The sequence below is a fragment of the Cucurbita pepo genome, chromosome LG02, assembly GCF_002806865.2.
Source record: "Cucurbita pepo subsp. pepo cultivar mu-cu-16 chromosome LG02, ASM280686v2, whole genome shotgun sequence".
Taxonomy (NCBI): Eukaryota; Viridiplantae; Streptophyta; class Magnoliopsida; order Cucurbitales; family Cucurbitaceae; genus Cucurbita; species Cucurbita pepo.
Window position 1 is genome coordinate 14,187,717 of NC_036639.1, and position 25,616 is coordinate 14,213,332.

At 35.3% G+C, this 25,616-nt stretch overlaps 5 protein-coding genes across 10 annotated transcripts; 1 reads left to right on the forward strand and 4 right to left on the reverse strand.

Moving 5' to 3' along the window:
• Positions 1-1,070: 1,070 nt before the first annotated feature.
• On the reverse strand, positions 1,071-6,009 carry LOC111787850 (casein kinase 1-like protein 2). Its single transcript, XM_023667918.1, has 14 exons — positions 5,490-6,009; positions 5,343-5,383; positions 4,403-4,472; positions 4,168-4,316; positions 3,982-4,077; positions 3,827-3,897; positions 3,040-3,101; positions 2,822-2,885; positions 2,665-2,749; positions 2,431-2,557; positions 2,271-2,353; positions 2,123-2,183; positions 1,741-1,889; positions 1,071-1,662 (listed from the first exon to the last, which is right to left on the reverse strand). Exons 1-14 carry the CDS (start codon positions 5,563-5,565, stop codon positions 1,363-1,365), a joined length of 1,434 nt encoding a protein of 477 aa, XP_023523686.1. The 5' UTR covers positions 5,566-6,009; the 3' UTR covers positions 1,071-1,362.
• Positions 6,010-7,133: 1,124 nt separating this feature from the next.
• On the reverse strand, positions 7,134-8,865 carry LOC111787852 (EPIDERMAL PATTERNING FACTOR-like protein 3). Its single transcript, XM_023667920.1, has 2 exons — positions 7,586-8,865; positions 7,134-7,467 (listed from the first exon to the last, which is right to left on the reverse strand). Exons 1-2 carry the CDS (start codon positions 7,739-7,741, stop codon positions 7,231-7,233), a joined length of 393 nt encoding a protein of 130 aa, XP_023523688.1. The 5' UTR covers positions 7,742-8,865; the 3' UTR covers positions 7,134-7,230.
• A 2,264-nt stretch (positions 8,866-11,129) lies between these two features.
• On the forward strand, positions 11,130-13,895 carry LOC111788512 (IQ domain-containing protein IQM4-like). Its single transcript, XM_023668847.1, has 8 exons — positions 11,130-11,431; positions 11,548-11,662; positions 12,067-12,132; positions 12,328-12,416; positions 12,498-12,585; positions 12,705-12,935; positions 13,032-13,133; positions 13,224-13,895. Exons 1-8 carry the CDS (start codon positions 11,130-11,132, stop codon positions 13,626-13,628), a joined length of 1,398 nt encoding a protein of 465 aa, XP_023524615.1. The 3' UTR covers positions 13,629-13,895.
• A 93-nt stretch (positions 13,896-13,988) lies between these two features.
• LOC111787851 lies at positions 13,989-16,202 on the reverse strand. Its single transcript, XM_023667919.1, has 3 exons — positions 15,848-16,202; positions 14,966-15,065; positions 13,989-14,229 (listed from the first exon to the last, which is right to left on the reverse strand). Exons 1-3 carry the CDS (start codon positions 16,116-16,118, stop codon positions 14,157-14,159), a joined length of 444 nt encoding a protein of 147 aa, XP_023523687.1. The 5' UTR covers positions 16,119-16,202; the 3' UTR covers positions 13,989-14,156.
• Positions 16,203-16,991: 789 nt separating this feature from the next.
• LOC111788557 (polyadenylate-binding protein-interacting protein 3-like) lies at positions 16,992-25,496 on the reverse strand. Of its 6 annotated transcripts, none has more exons than XM_023668921.1 (16): positions 25,165-25,496; positions 24,647-24,757; positions 23,771-23,928; positions 23,515-23,676; positions 23,265-23,401; positions 22,869-23,056; positions 21,179-21,356; positions 20,847-21,080; positions 19,869-19,996; positions 19,680-19,737; positions 19,549-19,585; positions 18,944-19,246; positions 18,627-18,772; positions 18,291-18,389; positions 18,132-18,194; positions 16,992-17,537 (listed from the first exon to the last, which is right to left on the reverse strand). In XM_023668921.1, the coding sequence occupies exons 3-16, from the start codon at positions 23,907-23,909 to the stop codon at positions 17,508-17,510; spliced, it is 1,902 nt and encodes a 633-aa protein (XP_023524689.1). In that variant the 5' UTR covers positions 23,910-23,928; positions 24,647-24,757; positions 25,165-25,496; the 3' UTR covers positions 16,992-17,507. The 6 variants fall into 6 exon arrangements, with proteins under 6 accessions (XP_023524689.1, XP_023524690.1, XP_023524692.1 ...); XM_023668922.1 differs by having other exon boundaries at positions 24,638-24,757; XM_023668924.1 differs by lacking the exon at positions 24,647-24,757 and having other exon boundaries at positions 23,304-23,401.
• Positions 25,497-25,616: the final 120 nt, after the last annotated feature.

Below are 25,616 nucleotides of genomic sequence, written 5' to 3' on the forward strand. Positions count from 1 at the left end.
TGACCAATAATTTTCGACATTATTGTGAAGAATGTTCAAATTAAGTTCCATGCTATTTTCAAGTCATTTTTCCATAAGGGTACCATTAGCAACTTTTTGTTGTTTCTCAAACGAGTGCTATTGGGATGTTGAAAACTTATTTCTGAAATATTAGGTGAACTCATGACCATACTTTTTAACTGTTTTGTGAGGAATGTCCAAATTTGTCCAAATTTGATGAAATTAATACATTTTTCAATAGAACTAAGACCTCAAAATGGCTGGTCTCTTAATATTTGCTCTGTGAGGAGTGTTCAAATTTGATGAAATTGACATGAACTTTGAGTAGAATAATACACGAGTGATTTTGCTCCTACCATCTTTTCATATCATTTTCTATTGGGGTACCATTGACATATTTGTTCATTTTTCAAATGAAAAAAACTTTCTTTCTCGTTTTAGTTTTTTACTATACTACAAAAGATTGTGCTTGAGACAAAATGATGACAAAAATGTATGAGATCTTACCATCCAAATCCGATTACAAAAATTTAATTCGGGACATTTGAAGCATTAGGTATAAAATTGAGCCACAACAACATTTTTTTTAATAGTTATCCAAGGAATGTTCAAATTTTATAAAATTGACCGACATTTACAATTTTCAATAGAAAAACACCTCAAAAGGAGTTGTACTCCTAGGTCATTTTCTGGACTTTTTCTGTGGGGATAGTATCATTGGCAACTTATTTCATTTCTTTTCTCGTTTGGATCTCTTACTACATATGACGTTAAAACTGTTTGGATCTCGTTTGGATCTCTTTTTTGTCAAGGATTTGGACGACTGTTTTATGTTATAACAATTGGTGGATTCCCATATGGCGGTTGATTACCGAAGCACAGAACTTAACGCCGCAGAAAATAAAAGTTGGGCTACCTAATGAGCAATTAAAATGAAGAAAAGAAAAACTAGTTTATAGACATAAGAAAATATGTAGTCACAGTGAGGATACCCCCACGTTACCGTAGCTAAGGAAATTAAAAAAAAAAACATAAACTACTTACTGAGATCTGATGTTCGTCTGGATGGCTATGGAAAGAAACGCCGAGGATAAAATATTACGTAAAATGGAATATAACGAACAGTATTCAACAAATAAATTAGAGAAACTGAATCCCACTGCCTAAGGCGACTAAAAATGGGGCATTCATTGACAAGTTTCTTCGATGAGCCACGTAGTAATTCTCCTCTTCCTACCATTTTGTGACAGTAAATGTTCGTTTCCAAGTTGTTTCTGCTGCTGCTTTCCTAAAACACAAACGAAAGCAGAACAAACCGCCCGACCATATTTACAAGATAGATAGCGAGCTGAGTGTTAGCCACTAATATTTTACCTTCTCATCTCCTCCACTAAAATGGAGGCTTTCGATCCCCCTAAGAGTTGACTCAAAGTTCCTGATGTTTGATACGTTTCTGCCAGAGGCGTTACGGTTCTGATCTGCTGATACTACAGGAGAATGCCTTGCACTAGAAATTTTGTGTAGAGCTGCTGAACTCGGATCTGGAATTGGAGGGCGAGATGGATCGGTTTCACATCCAAGCGCAGCTAAATCTTGACTGCTAGCGATGGCAGCTCGTCTTGATGATCCACTTGAACGTAACAACATATTGGAATTTGGTAGCTGGATGAAGCCAAGATAATGTTCAAGTTAACAGATGAGAAGAGCAGGATAAGAAGCGTGTAATCAAGAAGTGCTCACTATATGCTCCTTGGCAACAGCTGGACCATTTACTGCTGGGGGCTTTTGTTTTGATAAATTTCCAGTGCCTGTTACTGGACCAGAGTTTCTCCTTCGCAGGGGGTCTGCTGGTACCCAGCCACTCGGAGGTGGTCGACCTTCTTCTCCACCTTCAAAGATAATTGGATGGTCAGATTAAGCATCTTAAATTTCCACTCAGATATTTCGCAAGGGAAAGGGAATGCATGCCATCATTAAGGCTCTTTTATTATCATCATTATTTTATTTATTATTTCTTTAAATAATAAATAAATTTGTTGAAACTCATTAATCATTGAGATATGCACGCAGGGGCATAAGATGTTAAGATACGAGGAACTCGAAAAAGAACAGAATCTACTACCAGGGTGCCTATCAGCATTGGCCACAGCCATAGGTAGTCCAGAGCTTGGTCCAGCACCAGCCTAAAATTTAAAATTTACAAGGAATAAGGATGGATATTGAGTATTAGCATAAAGGGAAAAGTCAATGTCAGGCATTCCAAAACTTACAATAGCACGAGCAGGTGGGGCGGTTATCTGGGACTGCTGATACTTTAAAATGGTCCAATCAAACACATAATCGAACTGAAAACCTGAAAAGTATAACTTCATTTAATTTAATAGAACAGTACAACACAGTAACATAACAAACAGATTATATAATTCAAACCTTCACGAATGAAAAGATCACGGAAGAGTCTTTTTAGATAAGAATAGGCTGGCTTATCATCAAACCTTAACGATCGACAATAATGGAAGTATGAAGCAAATTCAGTAGGGTATCCACGACATAAGGCCTGTAGCAGAACAATATATCAGCATAATCTAATTGGATTTCATAATATTCAGCACAAGAATTGTATCATTAGCAAGAAATGCCACCCTAAGACATGGATTAACTAACCTCAATAGATGTGGCAACTTTCTTTTCACTAATCTTTTCGTACTTTTGTTTCTTGGTTCCTGCTTTGAGTCCCTGCCAAGGAAGACTAAAGGGATGACAGGTTAGCACACCATACTTCACAATAATGAATCACAAATGATAACAGAAAAATATTTACCTGCCCCTTAAAAAATACATAAGAACAAATCCAAGTGATTCTAAATCATCCCTGCGGCTTTGTTCTGTATGTTAAGAAATCAAAATTGTAAGGAGTAGAGGAAATAGAACTAAAAATAATTCTTCCATTTTCCTTCACTTCTAAATCTATGTTCTATTACGTGTGTGTGTGGATTATTGGGAGGAGTGAGAAAATAGAGGGAAAGAGAAAACAGATACCAATGCCGAGATGGGTATTCATGCTTGCATATCTCGCTGTTCCTGTCAAATTCTTGTTTTCTCTACAAATTGTCAGCAGTTTACATTTGTCAAACTCATGGAAATTGTTCCTTTGGGGTCAACAGATAAAATAAGTGCTTTTTTTTTTTTGTATATGTTTACGGTATTGATACCAGCCCTCCAACACCAGAACACAGGTTCACACATAGAACATTGGGCTAGAATCTAAATCAAAGCCCAAAATCTTAACCAACAGACCCAGATACACGGCAAAATGTAACAGAATCCTTTTTCACTCTCTTCTGAGCTAGATTATATTTTCTGATTTTCTTAGTATATCATGATAGCCAAGAACTAACAGTTAGAAAAGGAAACAAACAGACCATAATTTAACTCCATAACATTTATCATGGAAGCAAATCCCCAATACTTGAAATAAACAAATGAGTGAGTGATATTACATTATCCTAGGAATTAGGATATTGTAAGACAATATATTATATTAGATTTTAGAGTTATTATTATTATTATAATTAATTTATTTTTTTTAAAAAAAGAACGTTTTGAATGAATTGTCCAGAATGAAGGATAGCATGCTAATTAAAATCTTGAACTTCCAAGCATCATGTCGGAGCATCTTAAGCATTAATAATGACCCAGTACTACATTACCCGCCAAAAAATTCACACCAAAGGACATCACTGAAAACAATGAATTCTACAACTGAGATCTTCATAAAAAGTTCTAATATGGATTAAACGATAACAATTTTTAATTATAAACCAACCTGTATGGAATGTGCTGATGAGTTGAAGTGTCTCTGTACTTTTTAGCCAAACCAAAGTCAATAGCATAGACCTATGGTAACATGGATACAGGACATTGGATGAATAGATCAAAACAAAACCAAATGCAAAATCTTACAACAAACAAAATTGAAACCTGATTGGCACGTCTTCCTAAGCCCATAAGAAAATTATCAGGTTTGATATCTCGATGTAAAAAGGACTTGGAGTGGACGAACTCAACCCGATTGATCTAAAAGAAGGCGAAGTTTTTGACAAGCATTAATAAACAAGAACATGAAGTACACATAGGGATGGGCGAACACAATGAATTAAATCATACCATCTGATCAGCAAGCATAAGAACGGTCTTAAGAGACAATTTTCTGCTGCAGAAGTTAAACAAATCTTCGAGGCTAGGACCCAACAAATCAATAACAAGAACATTATAGTCCCCCTCAACACCAAACCACCTCACGTTTGGAATTCCAGCTGTCCAAATTGCGAAAAGTTAGCAAGCATGTATTATAAAGTGTGGAACTTATAAACAAGACAAGGTAAAGAGTAACGTTTATTACTTCCTCCTTGTAGTATTTTGTATAGTTTTGATTCATACAGCAGCTGTGGATGCTTCGTCTTCACATTTTCCTGGAAAAAGAAACTGTCTCAGGAATGCAAAAATTACTTATTGCTGTAAAGACTATTTAATGAGAAAAAAGAACCAATTCCATTAATCAAATAACGACTCGATCCTGTCCATCCAAAAGGGAAAGTTGCAACTAATTTCAAGCTTAATCTGAGCCAACAGCTAACGAAGTACCGTAGGAATAACTTATCAGCCCATCTTATCATGAAAAAGTTTTCATCCTATGCTCCACTTAAATGCTGAAAAGTACTAAAATAAATTAATATCCCATTGGTGACAGAGGTACTGCATGAGTTTCGTGCTCATACTTTTCTAACTAAAAATCCATCACTTTCATCATTCAATAGTTTGACAATAGATATTAATGTGAGTGAGATTGAGAGAACTATGGACTTTGAACCCATGGGCCATAACCAAGTACTTGTGCTAACATCAACCTTTTGTATGAGAATACTGATTACTGATGATCAACACAACCTCATTAAGTCATTATGAAGATTCTAGCAGAAATCAACTCAACGTGGAGACCATTCTCTACAGATGCCTATCCAAACGAACTTGCATGAACTTTTCAGGCGCCTTCATAAGTCTACCAGAAGTACGCCAAGGTTTTAAACTTTTGATAAATCGAACTCTTAACACAGCCTTCAGGAAGCTTTACCTTCCACGGTCTCGATTAAAATTAAGGAATTAATTTATGTCCTACCTCAAATTCCTAGCCAAATACGCATGCATGTCTATTTTGCAAAAAAGAGAACAAAAAGTTAATAACAGGACATGATAAGGTCAACAAATAGGACATATTGGCAAGCATCTCGATAAATTTTCAACGACAGCCGCAAAAACAAACCAATTGCACAAAATTTGCTCACAAGCTTAATCGCGACTTCTTCGTTCGTCTGAATATTAGTACCTGAAATGAAAAACAGTATCAAAATCAAATTAGAAAAGCTACAGAGAATCACGCATGAAAAGCAGAACCACTCCAAAAAAGAAAAAGAAAAAAAAAAAGAGCAAACCGAGATAGATTTCTCCGAACGATCCGCTCCCAATCTTCCGACCGAGTTTAAATTTGTTTCCAACTCGCGGCTCCATGATACAAAATTCTCGCAGAAAGAAAAAAGAAAAAGAAAACCCTAGGATCAATCAAAACAAGTCCTAGCCGAAAAATCCCGGGGAAAAAGACAGAAACACCGTCAAGGCCTTGGATTGACGGCTAAAAGACCGGACAGATCATCATCAAGAAGCAAAAAGACGGTTGCGGAGTGAAATCATGAAGGAGAGATGAAACAGAGGCGAAAATTGAGAAACCAAATCGTTTCTCATCGAAAAAAAATGAATCAAAGCGGTTGATAGCAGTAGAAGAAGAAGAAAAAGAATGAAGAACACGATGAGGAGGGATTAAAGAACAAACAATTCCACAGAAATCTCCTTTGTTTCTCTCTCTGGCTTTGATCCAATCGAAGCGGAAAGAAATAGCAAATCGCTAACAGTTACAATCCTTTATTAAAGGATATCGTCTTTTCTCTCTTTTTTTTCTTTTATTTTTGGTTTCGGATTCTTACCATTTTAACGACGCCGTTTGGGTTAGAAGAAAAGCCCTTAGCGCTTAATCCAAACGCTGAATTGTCTCTGCTCCTCTGTCATGCAATGATGTTGACACACTAAGGAATCCAATTAATTTTATATTCCGTACATTTAAGTTCTAACATCGAAAATAATTTAATTATCTTCTAACCTATATTTTAATCAACATGACCATATTTATTATTTACTTCTTAATGGAATAATAAATCTTTTAATACCATTTTTAGAATATTATTTATTATTTACTTCTTAATGGAATAATAAATCTTTTAATACCATTTTTAGAATATTATAAGAGAATAAAATTAGAGTATTTTGCTTTTTTNTAATATAATGTATAGACACGATAGGCCCAAAATAGCGGGGACATGCTATTTTGATAAGATAGAATTTAGTTAGAGCAATTAAAATTCCCTTTTGACCCATTCTACATATAAAATTAATTTAAATAAAAAAAAACAATATAAAAATTCAATGCTTCATGTTAAATAGTTATGAATATGCTCATAGTTTAAATAAATAAAATGATTTTATTTACATAATTTGTTGCGAGATGAAAATTTTTCTAGCAATAATATATCATATAATCATTTTTTCTTTCTAATTAAACTCAATTTAAAATTGATGGGAAATATATATCTTAATTATTAGAAGCTAAACTTGTGGATTCACTTGAATAAATTGTGGAGTTTAAAATTAATTTAGGATAGGTTGTTAGGTGGATATAGTTGTAAGGACAAGACAAGGTAACAAAAAGTCCAAATTCCATGAGAACACGTAAAACCAAAAAAACATTTTGTTGTGACTTGTCAGCCCATAGATACCGAGGTCGGGAGATAAGACAACTTGTTCAAATGGCCCATCAAAGCTGGACACAGAGGGACATATTTGGAATAAAGAATAAAACTTTAGGACCAAAATGGTTTAAATCAAAACGTGGAGTTTAAAAAAATAAATTAATTAACATATTCGAATCTTCGTCTCATTTAAACTAAGCTATAAATGTAATTTATTGATTGTTATTCTAAATTAACCTAATTAATGTTAGTATCTAACACTGAATGCAAATAATTGATAAGATTTTAGTTATGTTATATTGATATGAGTTTTGAAGTGACAGGGTTCATGTGACTAAAGAAGAAGAAGAAGCAATAATTGAAAAGCAAGTTAGAATCAAGGGGTGTAAAAGGAATGGCCGCACTTGCATTTCCATCCCTCGGGCTCATAGTTGGTGTATTGGACCCCCACGTGGGTGCGCCTCTTCTTGTTGTTGTTGTTGTTGTTGGTAGGCACTTCAATGGCTTCACATGGACTGCATCCATAGCATTTGTGCTCACACCTCGGCCGCCCTGAACCCATTCGTCTCATCCCTCTATACAACATTTCTTCTTCATTTACGCCTCCAACGCCCTTCAAAAACACACAGAAAAATGAATTCAACATCGACACGAGCCGTGAATCGAACACGGGACTAATAATAAGAAAGCTAAACTTATTTCATGGACATATAATCAAATCGAAGCTTGACCTGTTTTGAATTAGAAGCGGCTGAGACAAGAGCTGGCAACAGACGTTGTTGTTTATGAGGAAGGAGAGGATGATTTGGAGCAAAAGCGGTGGTTTTAGCAGGAACCCAACAGGCTAAATGCAGAATGAACATAAAACAATAATATGTTCCTTTCATGTCTTCTTGAAAACCCAGACAGATAACTGAGGGTATCAAGCAGGTTCACATTTCCCCAAACCAGAAGCAATGTAAATATGGAGAAGAAGAACAATAAAAACACCAGCTACCTTGACTGCAGGGGCTTTATTTCACCTCTGCCAGTTTCATTCCTATTTAAAGAAGAGAAGATCCATTGACAGAGGGGCTATTTATGGAGGAGAAGGAAAAAAATTGCATCAATTAAATAAGGTACTACAAATGGGGTCGATCTTTTACAGAGTAGTAAGAATGCAGCTCCAAATTCAATCTCAGCCATCCATTTGGGTTATAATCAAGATGGAAATCACTACATTCTTCCTTCAAGGAATCAACATAGCAATTTATTAACATCCCGTATGAAAGTTTAATCGCTTATTTGGTTCTATTTGAACAAGTGTTATGAATTATGTCAGAGTTCAAAGCATTAGGCCAAAACTTTCACATAAGCAAATAATCAAACACATTGCAGGCACTAACTAGTGGTTTCTATGTGTACATACCCAATATTGAAGATAGCAATTCTTAACGCCCCAAATGAAAGTTGAACTGTTTATTTGAGTGTATTTGGAGAATTGAGATGAGTGGTGTAAAATTTAAAACATGGGAAGCAAGCCTTGGGAGGCTAAAACTGTGGCACAGACAAATAATCAAACACATGGCGGGCAGTAATTAGAAAAGGAAGGACAGAGAAAGGGGCGCAGAATGAGTGTTGAAGCGGGTGGATGGGAGATGTAAATAATGAGAAAAATGAGAGGATATTGTGAAAAGAAAAGGATGAAAATGGGTCAGCAGAGAAGGTAGTTTAAGCATCAAATGCAGAGATGGTACGTTTTGGAGATAGCTCTGCTGCTGTCCGATATCGTCTAGGGATTTCTTATTGATATCTGCGAGATTTGAGTGGTTGATTATTCCATCACCACCTGCATTTTCTTTCACGCTTCTTCTTCTTCTTCTTCTTTTCGACTGTCCATTGAAATCTTGGCGATTTCCCATCAGCGGCTCTGCAAAGGGAAACCCCAGGAACCAGCTTTAGAATCTCGACCCCAGGATAAAACAATCATCCATTCCATCACAAACCCATAAACATGTTTGCTTTTGAGTTGTAGAACCAACACAAATCCCCCCATTCATTCACAAAATATTCTTAGGGAATAGGTTAAAATTGTTGGACGATGAAACTCACATCATCTGCTATATAGGGAATAAGAGGGAATAAGAGCTGATGCTCAGAGTGGACACCCATGATATACGATTGTGGAGAGTTGTGTTCATGTAACATGGTATCAGACTCATGCCCTAAACTCGATGATGAAAGTCTTCTCGATCAATATATGTTTTTTTGAATGAATGTAATGATTGATATATAAGCACAACCGAGTTAACAAAAATAAAAGGAGTTAACAAAAATAAAAGGATATGAATAAATAAATAAGGGATTAAAGAAAAATATTTAAGAGATAAGTAACGCATTGGATGGGAAATTTTAGTCCAACAAGATGTGAGGAATTAAAATTAAAACTCCTATTGTTTTAATTGGGATTAAGAAGGTATATTATAATTAAGGAATTAAATACAACGTTAAAGAAATGGGAAAAGGACCAGACACTTAATTAGGGATTAATGTTGTGTTACAAGTGGAAACTGTGAGGAAAACGAGAAAGTCGTTTCAGCTTTGAATTTCTCTGACGCTCATTGGTCAATTTCTTTGGCCCACTTTTTTGGACGCTTTGAAAAGTCAAACTATGAATTCCCTATTGCTCTTTTTTTTTTTCTTTTTTCTTTTTAAGTAAATTATACATTTGGATTTAAATAAAGTATATGTATTTAAACATATAGAAGAACTCATGTTCAAACATTGAAGGTGACTAATTTTGTTTGTACGAGAATTTAAGTTTGAATCATCATGTAAGCTAATCTTTTAATTGATTATGTCATGCTTAAGTCATAACTTATATATAGAAGAACTCGCGTAAGAAACATACATTAAAATAAATTATTTATCGCATAACTTACTTGTACCCAATTTGTTCGGGAATTCTGTTCCTTTTGCTGTCAAGGTATTTCTAACATTCACTTGTATATCATAGAGGTCTTCAGTCTAATAATGGGTAGATTTTTCATATTCATAGATCAAGAATGAATTTGTCCATATTTAATTCCTTTTGAAATATATATTCAGAAGAAGGTAAAAGTAGATATAACCATAGAAAGATGGAAAAAGAAGCGAGGAAGCAGGTGTATTTTTGTTTTTGTATTTATTATTATCCACTGGGCTCTAAAACGAGGCAAAGTGACTAGTTAGAAAGGAATAGAAAGTTTGACTCGATTGAGGAATTGACAAGAGACATAACTCAACTAACTAGGTTGTGTCAATTGGACGGGTTTATCGTTCCTAGCAACGGTATGTATTTAAAATTAATTTTTTTCTTAAAAATAAATTTAATCCCTTTTTTGAGTAATATATACTATATAGTAAATGTAAATGATATTATGAAGAAGATAAAAGAGAATGAGGTAGAAATGACGTCATAAATATTTATTGGTGTACGGTGGTACATGGACGGTGATGATGAGATTGACCGGGAAGCAACGTGAAGCCAATATTATGAAATGAAATAATAAAAGGAGAACTTGGACTAAGCTGTTCAAACAATCTCCTCACCTTTTTTAAATATTCATTTTCTTAATAATATATAATAAGGAAAAAAGAAATATAGAAATATATATTATTACATGCATGAATTATAGTATGAAACACGGACACAAGTTTTCTTCCTATTTTATTATTATGAAAATTGGTATCTTAAAAAAAGAACAATTTTGAGATAGAAATATTTGGTCACTTGAAATTGGTTTTTAGGTTTTTGAAAAGACCTAATATTAATGGAGATAGTATTCTTTATCTATAAATGAACGATCATTCTCTAAATTAGCGGATGTGACGTGGGACTTTGTTAATTAAATTGGTTGGAAATGATGTGAAAAAATTGATATGCGTAACAAACAATAGGAATTCTGAGATTCAACAAAAAGGGAAAAAAAGAGATATAAAGTTGGAAAGTGAAATATAAATGAGAGTGTCTCGGCCTCGTGTTCCTTCAAAATGTCATTTATTTATTCAACTTTCTTTTTCCCATTCAAACCATTCCTTTGTTTATTCCCCTGCTTCTTCCACACACCCAACCTTCATTCAAATTCAATTCTCTCTCTCTCTCTCTATATATATATATATATGTGTGTATGTATATATATAAACCGACAACTTTGTGATTCTAAGAACATACATAAAACAAACCAGACAGCAAAACCAATTTCTTGGATTCCTCTTTCAGGTGGGTTCTGCTTCTGCGTACATTTCTGCCAGAAAATGTGTGCGGTGATAGAGAAGTCGTCGGGGGAAGCGGTGTCGTCGCCGGAGACGAAGAAGGCTAACAGGGGGTTTCGGTCGGAGAAGAATGCCGGCAATTTGAAGCTGCAGCCAACTAGGAATTTGGATTCCGGCCACCCGCCTGGAATTCCGCTCCCTAAAACGAGGAACTCCGTGGTGGTGTCTCCGGCGCCAGACGGACATCAGTTTGATGCAGCCGCCGTCAAATTGCAGAAGGTTTACAAAAGTTACCGAACGAGACGGAATCTCGCCGATTGCGCTGTTGTCGTTGAAGAATTATGGTAATAAAACAAACCCCACAAAAAAAAAAAAAAAAAAAAAAAAAAAACAAAAAAAAAAAAAAAAAAAAAAAAAAAANAAATGAATGATAATTTTTATCTTTTGATGGGGTTTTCAGGTGGAAGGCGTTGGATTTCGCCGCTCTACGGCGGAGTTCAGTGTCGTTTTTTGACTCCGACAAGGCGGAAACGGCCGTGTCGAAATGGTCAAGGGCCGGAGCAAGAGCTGCAAAGGTACTTCATTTTATTTTATACATTTGATGTTGATTTTTTCTTCTGTCAAATTTTGGACCACCTCTGTTCTTCACATACATTCATATCTTTCCCTTTTACACACTTTTCTTGAACTAAAGATCTGTTTTTGGTTATGGGTTTTATATTTTTTAGGTGAATAATTTGAATGGCCTTTGATTTTTCATTTTTCTTTAACTTTACGTTGACTTTTTGTAATAAGTCAATTATTATCTGTCATCAACAATGTATAGCCGTCAACTCAGGCTATATTCAAACCTATTGATCCATTAAAATTTAAAAAATTATCTATTTATCTAATTAAATTAGGATCGAAATGAAATATAATTTAACCTAATTTAACGTTGAAATGGTATCTGAACAACTATATACTTGTTTGATGGCAGGTGGGTAAAGGGTTATCAAAGAATGAGAAAGCTCAGAAATTGGCATTGAGACATTGGCTTGAAGCTGTAAGTCTCCTGAAAGCTTCCATAATTATTGGAAAGTCTTTTATCTGTTATTAATTTTAAATTCCTAATTATTTTAATATAATAAATGGAATAATTTAATTATACAGCAAAACTTGAACGTTACCAGTCGCCATTATATTTTTAAATAGAGAAGAAAAATGAATTTAATAAATCTTGTCCGTTCAAATGAAACAGATCGATCCACGTCATCGCTACGGCCACAATCTCCACATGTACTATAATGTTTGGTTCCAAAGTCAAAGCTCGCAGCCTTTCTTTTATTGGTAAGTAATAATAAACAATTATGTAATTTGGATTAAATACATGCATTTTACTAATTATCATTTCTTCTATTTTAAATAAAGGTTGGACATTGGAGATGGAAAAGAGTTGAGTCTCGAAAAATGTTCTAGAACCATTCTCCAACGACAGTGTATTCAATATCTAGGACCCGTAAGTATGACAATTATTAATTATTAATTTTTTTAATAAGTTGAGTTTCGATCAGCAAACCTCGAATTAAAATATAATATTTTAATATAAACTCGGGTTACTTGTTTTGGGTGGCGTAGAATCAAAGGGAGGCTTACGAGGTGATAGTGAAGGAAGGGAAGCTTGTATACAAACAAAGTGGCAATTTCGTAAATACAGTGAATGACTCCAAATGGATATTTGTTCTTAGTGCTTCAAGAAATCTGTATGTGGGGAAGAAAGTTAAAGGCCATTTTCAACACTCCAGCTTTCTTGCTGGAGCAGTCACCACGGCTTCTGGAAGATTGGTAGCTGACAGTGGCATTCTCAGGGTAATTTATATATTTATTTAAATGCATATATCATATATTATAATAATTTTTTTTTTTAATTAATGGGTTTTGGAAATTTGATTTTTTTTGTTTCAGGCTATATGGCCTTATAGTGGCCATTATCATCCCACGGAAGAAAATTTCATTGAGTTCACTGAGTTCTTGAAGGACAACAATGTTGATCTAACAAACGTTAAGGTATAAACTTTGTTTTTTAAGGTTAAATTATTGGTATAATATATGAATTTGTTTGAAAAAAAACACTAATTTAGTTTTGGGACAATGCAGAGATGTGCAACAGACGAGGATGTGCCACCCAATAACAAAGAGAAGGGAGAAACCGATGAAACCACAGAGGAGGAGAAGGAAGTGGCAGGGGGCGGTGCCACCACCGAGAAAGCTGCAGCGCCGGCGGGAGAAGCGGCGGAAATGGAAAGGCACTGCAATGTGGTTCAACGAAGAAGCAAGTGGACCACCGGCGCCGGTCCTCGAATAGGCTGCGTAAGAGAATATCCAACAAAGCTTCAATTTCAGGCATTGGAAAAGCTGAATCTCTCGCCAAGAATCACCTCTGTTCAACAGGCATTCAACTCCAATTTGCCAATTCCATCACCAAGGCCTAGCCCTAGAATCCATATGTCCCCTAGGCTTGCTTGCATGGTGCTCTCGAGTCCTCGAACGTCACAATACTAGTTGTGTCGAGTTCATGAGATTATTCAAGGAGGTGTATTCTGTTGCAGGTAGAAGAGGAGAATTCATTTCATAGTTTTAGAGGGCAGCCATGATGAATAACTTGTAGTTTTTAGTTATAAATATTTAATTCATTTCAATTTTTTTTTTCTTGATTTCTTATATATGTTGACTTTTGATGAACGAACAGAGGTGACATGCAAAACAAAGAAAATCGTCTTGTACTTGCACCCTCCTATCTATAATTTTCTAGAATTACTAAAAAGAAAATCATTATTGAATGAGACCTTAATGATTTGAGTCTTAAAATGAGTTAAATCAAATACTATGTTTCATAGCCAAGCAATGAAAGAAAATTAAATATAAAAGCAAGTGAAACTGGTTTAATGCACGATAATCATAAAAACAGAGAGGTTTATACAGACTGTGAGTAGCTTGTCTGAAGTTAATAGAAAAAAGTAGCATAACCTACAAAAGATAGAGGTTGATGTTGGCAGGCTAATTCAAATACACCTGACTTTGAGACGCATATTATGCTGTTATTCTTGATCGCCCCTTCGCAATCCTCCGAGCAATCACTTTACGCCCACCCTTGGTTGCTTTGCTGCTCAGAGAAGAAAAAAAATGGTCTTTTAATGCACATTTCGGAATGATTTGTTACCTTTTCCTTCTCAGCTAGTCTTGCCAACCAAACTAATTTACGTAGGCTGGTACTTTTTTTCCCCTAAGGCCACAAATCAACTCAGATAGGGTAGTCAAGTATTAAGGAAGCTGGACAACATATGATGCTATTAAATTGCCTGCGAGCCATGGTTCAGAGGCAAGAACGGTGAAATTTAGCTGATTAAGCCCACCCCCATCTAATTTCAGGAATGGACAAGGACATGATTGAGAGTGATTTCAATTTTCACGATTTTTAATAACTAAAATCATGTTTCACAGTGATTTTGAATACGACATGAGATTTTAACCATTTCAAAATTACTCCCAAACATGCCCATCCTCAAAGTGAGCCATTGTTCATGGGCAAGGACAGTGAAAGTTAGCTGATTAAGGCAACCTAAGTTTAGGAATGGCTAAACACATGTTTCAAAGTGATTTTGAATGAAACAAAAGAGATTTTGACCAATTCAAAGTTATTCCCGACCGTGTTCTAAGATTCCTATTTATAACAACTACCAACTTAACCATCAAGCTCTACCGAGCATGTTTAACCAAAGTATAACAGTATTTGCAGATTGTGAATTCTCCCTTGTGAAAACACTATATATATATATATATATATATATATATATATATTTAAAAAGAATATAGATACAGAAAAGGCAATGGGGAGATACCGGGCAAAAAATCCATGATTCCTCTTCCGCCTGATGGTGCTAGGTTGAAAAGTCCTTTTAGGAAATAAGATCATTGGTTCTTGAGTGGAAGAATTATCTCCTGCGCAAACAAAAAAAAAAAAAAAAAAAAAAAAAAAAAAAANTATCATCTGAGCCATGAAAATTGCTATCTATAACCATGAATCATAACTCGGACAGAAAGGTCAAAATATTCACTAACTACTTAAAACGAGTTTTCCATTATTCAAGATGCTCAACTTGCAGGGCACAACATTGAGAATGCTAAAGGAAATTTCTTTCACGAAGGCTGAAACTCAAGCTTAAATAGTCACAGTATTGCCTGCCCTCTCTTGTTGCCAGATCCCCCAAAGAAACACCCAGTGAACCAACCTCCTAATTACCATATTCCCCTACTACCTAATCCTATCATTGAACTCCTGCCATAAAACACACCTTAAGAACAAGGTGTGGATAAAGAGCCTTTGATTGCTCTCAGGTTAGATGAGCTTCTACAAAATAGCTAGAAAGGCCATTTCCCACAAAGCTTCTCACTTTGTTCTGTAAAGGAGATGAAGCCAACACCTCCTCAACCATTGAATGACAACAACTATTATTAGCCGAGGAAACGCTGAAGTTCTCCAGAAAAAAGCCCCAAATGAAGGTGGCAAAGTTAAGTTTCCAAGGTGGTACATGGTCCAAACTCTCTAAATTATATTGCACAAAAACACATCACTCGGAGCCCAACAGTATGGAGGAGGCCCTCTAGATAGAATGAATGGCGCTAATCCTCCCATTCAAAACCCCAAAAAGAAGGAAACAACAGCATACACTACGAATTAACTCTAAAGATCAGTTCAAGCGGAACAGGCAAAAACAGCATACCGTCGGGTAAGAAGAACCGGAGCGAAGGAAGACCAAATGGGAAGAAGATGCCTTCAGATTCGAGCTTCCTCACCGATTCGGTATCATTCTGCTGCAAATGCTGAGCAGTCTGATGCTTAGAGAGTGAAGGAAAAAGCATCGGAGTGACTTCAGCGCCGTGGCCATGAGACAAAGTTTGGGGACACCAAATCCTGCTAGTCTGATGCGCGGAATTCAATCGCAACCGATTGATCAAGGAATTTCCCGTCCGAACCAGAAGTGTGGACGCCATTACCAAATGAACGAGCTGAATAAACCCTAAAGATGATCAGAAGAGGATTCTTCTTCCACTTTTGGTTTTTAAAAAGTGCTGGTCCGGTCAAGGTTCGGCTCTCTCTGAAATCTTCGATTCGGTTTATTTTCTAAATCGACAAAAAATTAAAATGGAAAAATTAAAGAGTCATATTTATAAATTTAGTGGCTAAATATGCAAAATCTTAATTTTTCATGTCTATGTAGTTATCTTTTCTTAATTTTCTTTATATTTCATCTCATGTATCACTAGTATACTAATATTATGCCGATTAATCCTTGGTAATAAGATCATTATCATTGCTCCTATAGCTTCCAGCTCAAGAAGATTCAAGACAATGGAGGAGGGCTTTGGGAAAAAAAAAAAAAAAAAAAAAAAAATAAATGAGTCTCACAATTTCCTTAACAAGATTCATGCATTTTAATTTCTATCTATTTTGAGTTCTTTCATCAAATCTTACTCATCAATGTTGATGTGTTTTTCCAAACATTTTCATATTCAAATTCTGTCTCAAATATGAAAACTGAAGACCACCAACAGCCCGAATGCATAATGCTTCTTTTCATACCATCAACGTAATTCTCAAAATAACTTTGTCTCGACATTGTTATACTAACCAAACATAATGAAGATCTCATCTTAGAAACAACAATCAAAGTTTCAAAAGGTTTTAAACAAGATCATCATCAAAGTTAAAGGAAAAAGCTAGGAAATTACAAAGCTCATCCCACAATACTCCAATGTTGTACGCCAGATGATGCTTAACCAACCCCATTTGACAACACTAACTCTACAAGCAATTGGATAAATGTAAGTAACAAATCCAAGGTAAAATTAAAATGCCTAAACAAGGGAACGAAATAACAAAGTTTGCATTTCAATGTAATACATGGCCTGGTCTGCCCCGGCGAAAGCTTTTTATAGCACACCTAAAAGTTAGGATTAAGATATTTCAACTATTATCAGTTGTATGCTGAACACAAAGAAGATATAATGCAAAATGTTGTAGACTCGGAAGATAGATAAACAAACAAAACCCCCAAACATCTAACTGTTGATTGATAAATAAAAGAACAGAAACAATGTGATGTGTTTGGTGGCTATTTTAATTTTTTAATTTTTTTTAAATCTACTAAATCAAATTCATGGGATGAGGAAAAAAGTGATTCAACTAAAAGAAATTAACTCCTCCCCATACCAAGCGAGCGACACCCCCTTCCCCTCCCCTGCCCTCCCCTCCCCTCCCAACATTGTGTCTATATTTCCAATCATTTTCCTTGTCAGTTCAGTTCAAAGCAATGCGTCCGAAGAGCTTAGAAGAATCCAATACAAAGCAGTAAAACTGCATAGCAGCATCCGAGGGACTGTTTAATACTCGCGCCCCTTGTATGGCATTTCCTGTTGGTACAAATAGAAAAAAAATCCTCATAATCTGTATAAGGCCAGCAGGATGAATGGGAACGAGATATAAACACAACACTCAACACTTTTGGTCCTTGAGATTTGAGTTGAGTTTCTATTTGGTCTTGAACTTGTGACACATTTGATCTCCAGTTTTCAAATTTGATTTTTAATTTGTTCCTTAAGTTTGAAATTGGTTTTTATTTGATGCCCAAGTAACTTATTTAAGAAACGCATACCATCAATCCACGTTTAACTCCCACATCATCGGTTCATTAGCTCAACTAACATCAACTCTACCAAGGATCACTTAGAAACCAATTTCAAATCTGAAGGAATAATTATAAATCAAATTCAAACATCCAACACCCATAATGTCACTTTTGAAGCCTCAAATGACCAAGTAGAAACTCAATTCCAATCAAAAAGACCAGAAGGGATAGGTTTGTAAATCCAAGTTCAAGTCTTGCGACCAAAAGTGTATTTTACCTCATGTTCTAAAAGGCAGAAATAAAACCAAAAGATCTAGAAGCAAAATCTAAAAGGCAACAATAAAACCAAAAGGTATCAAGACAATCAATGGACCCTTACAGGTTGGTAGCCCAGCATGTACATGGCAGGCCTGGGGTGGCCAAGAAGCATGGGTTGTGCATACTGCATTCAAAAGAACAAAAATTGTAATGTACAGCAACTTTGCCTTTGAAAAAAAGAGATTAAGAAAGTAATAACTTCATATTTCAGTAACCATACCTGAGGTCCATTTGGCTGTACATATGCATGTGGTGACTGCATTGGCGCAACCATTGGGTTAAATACAACAGGCTGATGACCTGCAAATGAAGGTCCAATCTGCAAAACCATGAAAAGTTGGGAACTATTACAGAAGAAGTGCATCAATCATAAATCTTCACACCATCGGAAAAGGTCAAGATCCATAAGATCTAGACGAAGTAGCAGATTCCAGCAGATATGACAGATCAACAGCTAAGAAAAAGGCATTCATATAAATGCAAATACAATTATATTTAATGTATGCTAATTTTTCAAGAGAAACAACAGAAGAAGACAATATATATATGTACTTACACCAACACCATAAGGCATCCCATGCATAGGTACTGCAGGCATGTTGCTCTGGTAGTAGAAGGAACCATCAGGTGCTGGTGAAGGTGGCCTAACAGGTGCTTGAGATGGGGTGAAACTCTTTGCATTAGGATTGAATTTGAATTCCTATTCACAATAGTAGGCAAAACATAAAAGAAGAGCCGAACATATAAGTTTTTAGCTGCGACGAACTATAAAACTTCATGGTTGTCATGGTTATAAGCCTATTGTCTTCGACTTGCTCGACAAACCCAGCAAAAAAAAAAAAAAAAAAAAAAAAAAAAAAAAAAAAAAANCCTTAGCATGAGGATTAAGGGTTGACTTTTCAGAGGATAGTGATCCTATTGATGAGCTAGGAGATAACACAGGACCACTGGAAGTACCAGCAGCACCATCAGAATTCAGTGATCTGGAACTACCAGGTCGTCCAGTAGGGTTCAACACTTGAACTTCTCCACGAGATTTTCCAGATTCTGGATCATCAGATAGTGCAGGAGGATTTAGCTTCTCATTATGCTTTGATGAAGCACAAGATGGAGCACGCAAGGCAACATCAGACAATATCCCTTCATCAGGTCCATCTTTCTTTAATGACTGCAAATCTATTGTTTCCATCACCATATTGCAATTAGCGGCAAGTATTAACAAGTCGAAAAAAGTCAAACTTCTTGGTAAATTTAGGGAACATTCCGCATGTTAAATGCGATAAACAATGCAACGCATAGACCAGCAAGAGAAAATTACCCAGAAAAAAAAATGGAAATGGAAAATACAATTCTTTTCTAGACAGATTGACTATGGCCAGCTAATAGCATGTGATACATGTCACTTTAACTCGTCAAATCAAAATAATAACAGCATTCTAATAAGGTATAAGCTAGGAATTATACAGAAAATGGCTCACCGTCACATTTTGCAAATTGAGAGTCATTAGCTGCCTGCTGCAATAATAGAAAAATGGAACCAGTAAATCCTAAAAAACTATACAACAAGCAGCAAAGCAGAGATTCTACAAATGCTATTTTAAAACCTTACCCTGTCCTTTTCCACAGACTCCTCTGCATCATTCTCCCCATAATGTTTGTCTTGGATCCTATATTTCAGATGTTCAAACCAGAAATTCAACCACAATCATGAATCATGGCGTCTAAAAGTATCATTCAATACTGAGACGGTAAATCCATTTTCCTCCTAAAAATACTGTAGTATTGTAAAAGTAAAAACCTGCTTTCAATTTCCAAAGTAGGCCAACTTTTGCACGATGTTTCAGATGCCAGCTGTCTGGCATGATTAATGGGAGTAGATCTGGATAGATCTACACCAATATTTGTCTGAAAGGGTTGTGCTTGATTCTGCAAACCAGGACAAGTTAGCCTTCATTCATCTCTAGAGACAAGAAAAGATTATAAAACATCTACAAGAAAATCTATTTTCAAGTTAACTGTTTACAGCAGAATATAAACCAAGCAGGATAAATAACCAAACAAACTATCCACAACACCAACTTCGACAACTTATCAAATTTTGAGTTTTACTAATCATAGAAATACAGAACGTTATGTAAGGGCGAAGTTATAGTAAACCTAAATTGTCCAGATAACGGAATGAGTTCTTGGAATTTGAAGTGTTTATGCTGTCATTATTATATATTTACTTTTTAAAAAAAATAAAAACTAATAACTTGAGCTAGGTAAAATTATATATCAAGATATTCCAAGCCTTCATCCAGTTTTTTTTTAAAAAAAAAAAAAAAAAAAAAAAAAAAAAAAAACTGGTCAGATAAGCCTAAATAGTAATAATAAGATGCTTAGGCTTGAAGATATGAGATGACATGATTTCCATAGGGAAGAGTATAAATATTGTAATATGTTCAGAACTCAAGGACACATTTATACAACCTATAAAACAGATCCTGTTCAAGTCAGGTCGTTAACTATTGTAATATTTTCCTTCATATATTTGAGAATAGAAAAAAAAAAAAAATTGAGCCGTGGATCATTAAAAGTTAATCTTCATGCATTCAAACACAGATTTTTGGAATGATTATCCATTGGAGGTATGGATACATGTTCCAGAAAAATGTAAAACAGACTAGGTTAACAGATTAAAACAGCCACCACTATTTTCCAAAAGATATCTGATCAAGATACTGAAGAATTGAAATCACAAGGAGATTATAATAAAAGCTAATTGAAGAAATACCAATGATGAAGAGCCTGAGACAGAAGCTACATCACTGCATTTTCCAGAGAATGTGCCTGCAAACATAATGTCAGAGCCAGAAGACCCCCCAAAGGTTTCCATATTACGTGAATTGAATGATATTTCTTCATTTTCATCATATCCACTATCATCAGCCACCTTCCCACGAACAACAGAAGAGAATCTAGTTTCCTCATCAATATCAAACTTATCGTGGAGGTCAATGCCTCTTTCCTGTTTAAACACAATAGAAGGCAAAATATTGAGTTCCAGAAAAGTTTACTCAAATTCTATGCCCGAGAAATGCAATCAGATGTCAAAAACTACCTTACCTCTGCTAAATGAAGATCTTCAGTGTCCTCACCCTCTATTTCTCTAGCTATCCTTGAAGCTTCCTTTTCCAACTCTCTTGTTTGAGGGCCCCTCTCAAGCCTTGTGGTATAAAGTTCTTCATCAAAAGTGCTTTTGACTCCAAAAAGTTTTTCATTAGCTTCAAACTGATCCCAACTTCTAAAACAAGCAACAGCATGAAGCACATTTAAAATTATATATAAGAATGAAACAAAAGTAATGTAAAAACCTTACAAGAAACATATACAAAAGTTATATTAACTGCTTCAGGAACTGACGTTCCATACCTAATAAGACACCCCTGTAAGAATATAAGATTACCTGCAATTATACCCTTGGAGATTCATTGCCAAATTCTAAGTAACCAATGAGAACAATCACATAAATAAACAAAATAAACCTCAGACACGAGCTATAGACACCCATCCATCATCAAAAGCTTAAAATTAAAAAATATAGAAATTCATGAAGATAAATATGCCTTAAACTCAAGCCCATAAAATGCATTTAATTTTTGCATCCAACTTTGTCATACTATTTTTTTTTTCTGCCAATAATGACATTGTTTTGTGAAAAAATATTTGTTTTAAAGATACGTAGACGAACAAGCTGTAGCTGATAGGTCCAAACGTTCACAAAATTATTGTACTAGATCAATTCCTTGATGATGGATATAAAAAGAAAATGACACAACACCATTCAACACTAATAATAACACTTCACAAGTTCTACCTTTTTTTTTTTTTTTTTTTTTTTTTTNAAAAATGGAAAGGACGAAGTAGTTCATAAAGAAATAATTTACATGAAAGAGTGGGAGACTACATAAATTATCTAACAAAAAAAAAAAAAAAAATCACTAGAAAGATATACCAGCGTACCCTCGCTTGCTAGAAAGTGAAAATTCGGAAAATTCCCAAAATGAAGCCCTAAAAAACTATGCACCGAGCTCAATTCCATGTAGTCATCATACCAGGGGCACAATCCAAGAGATAAGCCAACTCTCTTCAACCATATGCCAAATAAATGGCAAAAGCCCACTAACCCAAAAGGAAATTTGATCTTAATGATAAATATGGGCCTCAGCTAAAAGATATGAAGGGACAATGGCAGAGCCATGATCAAGATCCTTCCACACAACATTACACAAATAAGGCAGGAGGAAACTTGCTTCCAGAATGAGATCATTGAAATTAATCTTCCCACACCACCAACGAATCAAGAAAATGATAAAGCTGAAGTGCACTTTAGCTCTCAACGTTTGTTTGCAAAAGTGGAGCAAGAACCATGTAAGGAAGAAAAAAACTCAAGGTCTCAGGAATCCTAAAATGAGCTGTGCAAAAGAAGCACAACATAGAATCTGAGTCTATAATCTCTTACACTACAGGGGTACCATTGGGATTAAAATTCCCCAACACATAGAATATAAAATATCCCAACTTCAGGAATAAACAATGCTGTGTATTTATGTAATTTGGACGTAGTTATGAAATAAAATGACTAGCATGGTTCCAGTTTGGGCCTAAATGAGCAAAAGTAAATCGACTTGATAGAAAAATAAGTAAATGCGGGGAATGAATGGGTTGCAATCACATTACAGGGGAACTCCACAAGAATAGATAATTTCCAAAAGAAAAGATAAGTAAACAAGGTCTCAGGGAAGTGCATAATAACCTATTCCATGGACAGTCAAAGATGCTATCCAGTTCAGGAAATTGAGGGCTGTCATCATCAGGTATCCATGGTTTCAATTCTCTTTCTGCTTCAACGTGACAAGAATGTGAAATAAAAGAGTCTATCAAAAGTTCCTGATTTTCATTATGAACTTCATTTGACAGTCCATCCTTTGTAACAGTCACATCCTGGAATCAATTGTTTTGCATAATGTTCAGATTATTGAAGACAGAGAAAAAAAAAATGGATATGAGAAACCACACATTAATAGTCAATTTTCATGGTCATCAGTTATTAACATAATATTCCATCGATGTACTATAAAAGAAATCACACAACCGCATGATATTATCACAAAAGTGGAACAAAAGATTAAGACTCTTGCAAAAGCTGAACCTTGGCTATAACTTGCACCAGTTCTTTAGCTGGTATTACCAAAGTCCTGGAAGGTGCCTGAATCAAAGAGTCTCCAATGGGTTTCTGCCCCCCAGAAGAAGTATCCTTTGTCAAGTGTGCCATTTTTAATATAATTCCTGAAAATAAGGTTCAAATAAACACTGCTGGAGGCACCAAACCATAAAATTACAGATGATGATAAAAAAATGGTTACAAAGCTGCTCGTCAAATGCATTGGTTGAGAACATACCAAAATCTTTTTCAGCATTGGTTGAATGGAATATTCCACTGTACATAGATCCATTTTTAACCTGAACGTCTACATGTTGCCCAACAAAACATGTTGTTAAATACACTAATCTATCACCAGAGGAACTCCCAAAACTTTCGTCTTTGCTGCCAGCCAGTGCTCCTGTATAAACAAATATTAGAGAGAGGAATATCAAGTAGAACACATTTTCTTAAAAATAAATAAATAAATAAATGAACTTGTAAATGAAACTCACTTGCATTAGTTAATCGGCTGGGATTCGACTTTCCTGGCTGAAATTTATTCACAAACTTAGCTGCTACATCCCTATCGCCTCTACGACGTCCAAAACCATTAGCAGAAAGCTTGGAATGTATGGATTGTTGTAGATTCATATCAGTAGCAATCCAGAACCTATTGAGTGAAGGACAAAATTTAGGGGGTCATTTTTCTGCCAAAATCATTAATGTGTTTGAATTAATATCATGCTTCCTATGCATAAGTAACACGCAGAATATTCTGGAAGATCATTAGCCCTTAGAAATTATTGAAACAAACTACCAGCACCACTATGATTTTCTAGTGCCATATTGAGAAGGGGCAGACAAAAATCATCTGGTCTCTAGAAAAATAGTAGAATTCTTATGGAATTGAAGGAAATTCAGGGACTGACTTAAATTTGCGACATGTCCTCGGTGTACCAAAAAAAAAAAAAGATGTAAGTTGTAGTCGCGAAGAAGTTTTCTATTGTTCCTTTTTTTTTTTCTTTTTTACGTATAATCAGTGAAAACCCTTGTCTTACTAAAAAACGTGAGTTTTATAACCTAACCATTACGTACTATGTTAGTGGAAATAACAAAACAATTGTTATTTACGTAATTATGACATTAAGTTGCGCTATCTATTAAAAGTCAGTATAAGTTTTGAGGAAGATGATATCACATACGAAATATTGACTAAATATAAATCGAACAAAGTAGATGCAATTAAAGAACTCGACAACGGATCAACATTGAAAAAACATTATAATCTACTTTCTTATTAATGCCAATCATCTTGCGGTCTAAAACAAGCACGTGTTAAAAGAGAAACATGTGAATGGATGTGAAATCGATTAAATTACCGAACTTACGGTAAAGTTTACTGTCCACGCATGCAATATCTCTCCGACTTCGAAACACCAATTTCGAAGACAGAGCAAACTAAACGACGTCTAGCAGCAGGATCGTGAAAAATAGTACTACTGATAACACAACAAAAAGAAAACAAGAATAGTAGAATTATTCGGATAAGGAATGAAAAATAACGATAAAATCAAATCAAATCAAATCATGTTTCCGCAAGAAAATGCAACCGAAACAGGAGAAATTAACAATTCAAAGTTTAAAAATCTACCAAGTGCCGGACGGTAAATTGAAAAACTTCAACAAGCAGCTCATGAAAGTGAACCTCGAACCTATTTACTTCAATATTCTTTCCAATTTTATCGTCCGTTTTCTTAAATCATCCAAAAGATGCCAAGCCACTAGAAACCAAATCCCCTAGAAATTGAAGCTCCAATAGAGAAAACAGAAAATACCAACAGCTCCAGAGCAGAAAGAAGCAAAAGAAACGAAATCAAAACTACAACATCCAAAACATGATCCTCACCTGAATAGACGCGAGGAAACAATTAAATTAGCTGCAAAAAAAAAGGGAGCCGCGGATGAAAACCGGGACGGTGTATTCAGTTAGGGTTTATGGAAGTGTGCTGACGAGGAAGGGACGCTGCTTGCTTCCTTGGGGTAAAAATTAGGGTTTGTTTGTGGTGCTACGAACGCAGAGAGATAGAGAGATCAAGGATGGTGATGAGAAAGAGACCGCAGAGAGAGAGAGAGAGAAGGAGAGAGTTGCGGGCTCCAAGCTATGGAAGAATAAAGATCTTCGGGTGTGAGAAAGGGCGCAAAAGGGTAGACTGCGCTGGCATTTAAGGATTCTTTGGCGGACTAAATTTGTTTGGGGATAGAAATAGAATTATAGGACATTGTTGATTCAATTTTGTCCCCTTTTCTTTCTTTCATAAGATTATTAAATTATTTAGGTTGAATTATAGGAACTTTTCC